At 40.3% G+C, this 6004-nt stretch overlaps 1 protein-coding gene across 1 annotated transcript in view; it reads left to right on the top strand.

The window, feature by feature from the left end:
- Window positions 1-6004, top strand: part of UBQLN1 (ubiquilin 1) — a 34903-nt gene that overhangs the window by 25502 nt on the left and 3397 nt on the right. The window contains exons 6-8 of the mRNA XM_025202503.1: window positions 159-402; window positions 2895-3037; window positions 4184-4267. Of these exons, the coding sequence (XP_025058288.1) occupies window positions 159-402; window positions 2895-3037; window positions 4184-4267 (471 nt within the window). The remainder of the gene's footprint in view (window positions 1-158; window positions 403-2894; window positions 3038-4183; window positions 4268-6004) is intronic.

Genomic DNA, 6004 nt, shown 5'->3' with positions numbered 1-6004 from the left:
TCTTCAAAATATTTGTACCATGAAATGTTTGTAGGGATGGTGAGTGTAATTATTGGAGCGTAGTCAGTCTCCCAGTAGAATTTTGCATGCATCACAAATCTTATAATTTCTAGCAGTGGTAAAATAGATGGCTCTTTTTTTTTCCCACCCCTTTGTAGTTTGGAGGTAACCCATTTGCTTCTTTAGTAAGCAATGCATCTTCAGGTGGGGAAAGCCAACCATCTCGCACAGAAAATAGAGACCCTCTCCCAAATCCTTGGGCTCCTCCATCTAGTTCCCAGAGTTCTACAACCAGCACCAGTACCAGGGGTGAAAGTGGTGGCAGTAGTAATGTTGGAAGTAGTACCGCTGGCAGTACAGGACAGAGCTCAACCATACCGAATTTGGGACCTGGATTAGGAGGTACGTTCTTTTTTGACCAAATTCTGTTTTTTGCGTGTGCGCAGAAATAAGGCACTTGTATTGGAATAAGTATTTACTAATGTTTAATTTCATAGTGTTCTTGACTAGTGCCTGATTCCTGTATAGCATAACAAACTCAAACTTTTCTCAAGAATACCAGAAGTGGCCATAAAACTTCTAAAAGTAATAATAAAAATAGGAAATATCTAGACAGAGAACCTTTTTGCCCACTAAGCACTAAAAGAGTAAAAGGCTGATAAACCATCTCACCCAGTAGCTGTATTAAGTACACTTTCTCAGTGTCTTACATGAAAACAAGTATAGATTTCAGTGTGAAAGAAAATAGGTTTTGTAATGTACTAAATGAAACAAGAATTTATTTTTAAAAATGGATACCAAAAATTATAACTGTAATACTCCAAATGTCAGAAGCAGTGTAACCATTTTTTGTATTACAGGAGTGCCTCAGAGTGTGCAGGGAGGCTGCTCCAACATGCTGTAATTACTGTGCCAGGACCGTCATGTGTATAAGTATCCCCACACTGTAAAGTGGCAGTGGGGGTGCTTTAACTGAAGCTCGTTCAGTGAGCTTTAGTTAAAGTGCCCCTGCTACCATTTTTCAACACAGGGACGCTTGGTGATGCATGTGATGCTTCAGGCACTTTTAATTAGAGCGGCTCTGAGCCTTTCTTAATTTAAAGCACTCCCTCCCTTCCCCCCTACTCCCCTGAGCATGTCTGTAAACACCCTTAGAGCCTCAGTCATGAACCAGGACATCATAGTGGTAGAGACCACACAAACTATCCTTTCCCAGTAAGAGCGTACAGTCTTAAATCCAAAGACAAGAAAAGTAGAGGGGATATAGCTGGGAGGGTCTGTCCAAGGCAACAAGACAGTAGTGATCAGTATCATTTGTCATTGTCTCTGCTTCCAAGCTGCCTGTTGATCATGTAAGTATCTACAACAAACCCCCCCCCCCCAAAACAAACCATTAGCTGTCCCTGAAAATCTGGTTGAAATTGGCTAAGTGATGAGATACTGAAAATTAGCATTTAAGACATGCTTAATAGAAATGTTTGTGGTCAATAGCAGTATACTGTAAAGAGGCCATTTGCACTGAGCATGCTCTTGCCTCCATGGCTCCCACACGTTAATTAGACTGAGCATTTACCACCTCCAGTAAGCATACTGTTCATGATCCATCCCACAGTTGCAAGGACATTCCTTGTAAATGGCTTACCTAAGCAGTCAGACTAGAAAAAAAGTAGGGAGACTCTTGTGCTCTCCCTGATGTTCCCTGTCCATTACCAAAGAAGGAACAGCCTCACCTGCTTCACTGAAAAGGAGAGGGTGTGCTAGGGTGTTGTATGCTGGAAAATGACGATAAAGGAAATGTAGGAGCAGAGGCAGACGGGCACAGAATGATCTGTAGCCACTTTCCAGAATCCAGGTTTGAACCCCGGACTACTTAATTACAACATAACTCTGTTGTCGAGTAGCTGTGGATCCTGCTGGTAAAGTGCCTTATTTAATGTTTAGTAATGGAGACTTTAGGATCCCTAGTTTATCTGGTGCAGAAGTTGGAAGGTGTGAAGAAAATTCAGGTTAAGGAATACTTTGGTTATGCCAGGTGAATGTTGACCTGCAGAGCTGGATTCAGTCGTTGCCTCTTGCACAGCTGCTTTCTCATGCTGTCTCATTTAAGCCACACCTTACAGGTCAGTACAATCTGCTCCTCATTTTCTGGAGGTGGCAAATTAAATCAAGTACCAGACTGATTTAAATCCTCCACCATCCGTCCACCACCAGATTGAGGGAGGATTTCTCTTGATTTTTTTGGAGCATGTTCTTGCATGACTTGAGAAGTTAACTGTTTTGCTGAGCTTATATGCAAGCTGTTTGCAATTAGATGTCAGTTCTGGTATTCAAGTTACCCAGAAAGGATTCTGATTTCTTCCTTTTATGTGTAATTGACTCTGACTTTCTAGTTAAAATACTTGTTCCTTTCCAATACAGCCCCGTAACTTGAGATGCATTAGTTAACATTTGAAGGCCTATCTCCAGAATTGTGCAGGAGATCTACATAGCAATAGAAGGATAAGACTAAACACGTTTTCAGGGTTTAGGTATAATTTGGGATGGGATAATCAGCACATAATTTTGAGAAGTGCGTTTATTTCCTGGCACATTCTACCACTATTAAAACAGGGTTTATATTTTGAAACGTACGTAGCCTCCTAGGTTGTGCCCTTTTCAGTGAAATGTTAGTTACTTAGAACGCCTTAAAATACACGTCTCTCAATTTTGTATTGGTTATAAATAGAACAATTTTGTGGGGAGTTGTGGCTGGTCTCCTTTAGTGGCAGTCTGATTTGTATGTAAAATTATGGAAATATGCTGTATGCTCATCATTGTACTTAGTGATGCGCATTTTTCATTTATGCTCATGTTCATATTGATGAATTGCTAAACTGGCATTTTACTTTTTAAAGCTGGCATGTTCAACACACCAGGGATGCAGAGCTTATTGCAACAGATTACAGAAAACCCGCAGCTAATGCAGAACATGCTGTCTGCACCCTATATGAGGAGCATGATGCAGTCACTAAGCCAGAACCCTGATCTTGCTGCACAGGTAAATGCATCTATATATTAAATTCAATTTGTGAATTTTTTGAATGAAAAGAAAGGGGTTGGATTCATGTAGCAGCTTTTTTTTCCCCACCAACAGCATAATTGTATTTGTGGTTGAGCACTGACTAGCCATTTTCTGAAGATAATTAGATGATGAACTACTGTTGGAGTAGTTGCCTAAGTACTGTTAACATTGACCCAGAGTCCTTTCAAGTTCCAAACTGGACATCTTTTGTAAGGCAACCTCCTGAAAGTTAGTGACCATAAACTTGTGACCTAGCACAAGAACTAAAGGAAAAGGCTTGGCCACAAACTAATTGGGTTGTGGGGGAGGAGGGTTTCTAAGAGAAACAGTGGGGTTGTGCTATTTGTATTTTCATTTTTCAGCTGTGACCTTCTGGTATTTTTCCCTGATACAGTAATTGTTTTAGGATTAAGGTGAGGATAAAGGTAATATAGCAATACAACCCATTTATGTAAATGTGAATGGAGGTTGGGATTATCCAAAGGGCTTGTTCTTAAGGGGTAGGGTGGGGTTTTCTAGTTTTGGAGTGTCAATTGAGGAACCTACTATTGTTTGTCACTTACTTTAAGTCTCTCTGGATAGAGTGGGTTATATATCTGAAGCATAATAATAATAGTACTTAAGGCAGCACCCACACTGAATCTGGCATATAAAGAGTCAGCACAGGCTGGATGGCTTTAACATAGAGTAAAATAAAAACTGTTTTCTCCTGTGTGTTAAAGAGATCAATTGGCCAGCTTCCCTGGCTGCTTGCACATTCTGATTTGTTTTTAAAGGCACAGTCTTCTAGCTCTGTAATTCAGAGATTGAAGATGAACAAAAGAGACTTTTCTCCTCGGGATGGGGACATTTTCTCTGCAGAGACCTGGCAGTTCATTAGGAAAATGAACTTTAAATTCTAGTGACCGGTATTAGCTGTTTGAATGTTTATGAAAAAACAGTTTTTGCAAATGATTGCAACAGAAGGGTTTGTTAAAGATTTTTTTGAAGACTCCAATTGTATCAAACTTGTTAACTGGGACTTGCATCTAATACCTAAAATGCAGTCAGTCAGCTCTTTCTGGGGGAGATCTCTTTACCATATTGAGTATTTTCTGTTAAAATTGTCCATTTGTCTCTTAGATGATGCTGAACAATCCTTTATTTGCTGGAAACCCTCAGCTTCAAGAACAAATGAGACAACAGCTTCCAACTTTCCTTCAGCAAGTGAGTGAGATGAGAAACTAGCTGTTAGTTAAATTGCTGCAGAATGTTGGTTGAATTATGAACAGTCTTTTTTCTCATCTGGCTGAAAGCATGAAAGCCTGATCTGCCATTCTACCTCTCGCCCATTAATAAGTGGTTGACTCATTGCCCCTGTCCCCTTCTGTCCCAAAGTTATACTTGTCTGCTAGTAAGTGCACCCTCTGTATATAGTGCAGCCACTTTGATTTGTTTATGCTTCTCTGTCTGGAGTGAATTACTTGTTTCCAGTGGGCATCTCTCGCAGAATGCAGTTTTACTGCTTTTGTGGTACTTTGCAAAAATGTAAATACAAAACTAGAAGTCACCTTCCCTTCTTCTCTTCCCCTTCCCCACCCAAAATGAGACTTCAGTTTTGCTCTTTGTTCCCCAAAAGCGTGCGGAAAGGATACTTTGAGTTTTTCATGAAGATTGCCCTATTGGCCTCTCATCTCTTCATCCACTTCCACCATCAGTACAATTTCTGTGCTATGCTTGGGACTACAGAATTAATGAGAACAAATTAATAAACATCTAGGCCAGCTTGGTGTTCTGAAATATGCACACCAAATGGTGAAGAATATATGTTTTTTGATTACATATCTCTAGTTCATCTGAATCTTTCATAGATGGTCTTGTAGTTCAAAAGGCAGTGTGAAATTTTTCTCTTTTATTTGCTAGTTCTAAGCAGAGATGGGCCGAGGGTTGAATTTTGGTTTCACATTTGAAATATCACAGTGTTTCAAGAGTTCCTGGCCTAAGGGTTTGCTTTATATTCAGTTGTACTTCTGTAGCTTCAGCAGTTGAAGTTTGAGTAGGGTAAGATCTTGGCCAGAAAGGGGAACTTCATAGACTCTGTGGAGTATTGTAGAGCAGTCTGCAGTGGTAGCGTACAGGTTTCCCTTGCTTTATGCAGGTTCTGTATATGCGAATTTGCTCTTTTGCAATAAGCCTTCTTATACCAAAAATTCGTTATATGCGAGGTAAATTCACTCTTATGCAATCAGTGTGGTGGAAGCCCGCAGTCAGCTGCTTTGTGGGAGTGATACGCACCAAAATATAGCCCCTGTGTGGATCTGTGCTCCTTGCTCATTGTCTGAGACGCGTGTTTCTGTAGTCACCATCCCCATTATGGTAACATTAATCACCACCTGTGCTTGTGTGTACTGTCTGCTGTTGGTGGCTACCAACCAGTTGTCTTGTAAAAGTGGTAGAAATGGGTCTGGGGGTCAGTACAGTCGAAATCTTGGAACATATCCCTATTTGTTGCATTGTAAAGCAGGTTCCCTTTATGTGAATTCAAGTTATGCGCAGTTTTCCAAGAACGCATGTACAGCATAAAGCGAGGAAAACCTATAGATGGAAATAGCCATACTTTTTAAATGTCAACTTTAATAGAAGGGTTTTTTGAGCACGGCCAGAAATAGTATGAAACTAGAGAGAGATGCATATGTTAGTTGTATGTCTGTGTACTTCTGGCCAGGTTCCACATGCCACAAGTCTCACCATATGGGAGACTAATTCCAAAATTTATACTGGTATCTTAGAGCCCTGGGACTCTTGAAAATCAGGTATGTTAGATGATAAGCTTTGCTGGGAGAAGTTAAACAATACTATTTCTAGAGTAGTAAACTGCACTTGATGAGCCTTGGCAAGCCAGAAGAGTTGTCTTAGTAGCTTGACAAAGAGACAGAAATATTTCATAGGGTTTACGTAGGGATA

The sequence above is a fragment of the Alligator sinensis genome, unplaced genomic scaffold (assembly GCF_000455745.1).
Source record: "Alligator sinensis unplaced genomic scaffold, ASM45574v1 scaffold226_1, whole genome shotgun sequence".
Classification (NCBI taxonomy): domain Eukaryota; kingdom Metazoa; phylum Chordata; order Crocodylia; family Alligatoridae; genus Alligator; species Alligator sinensis.
This window is presented reverse-complemented; position numbering and strand designations above follow the sequence as displayed.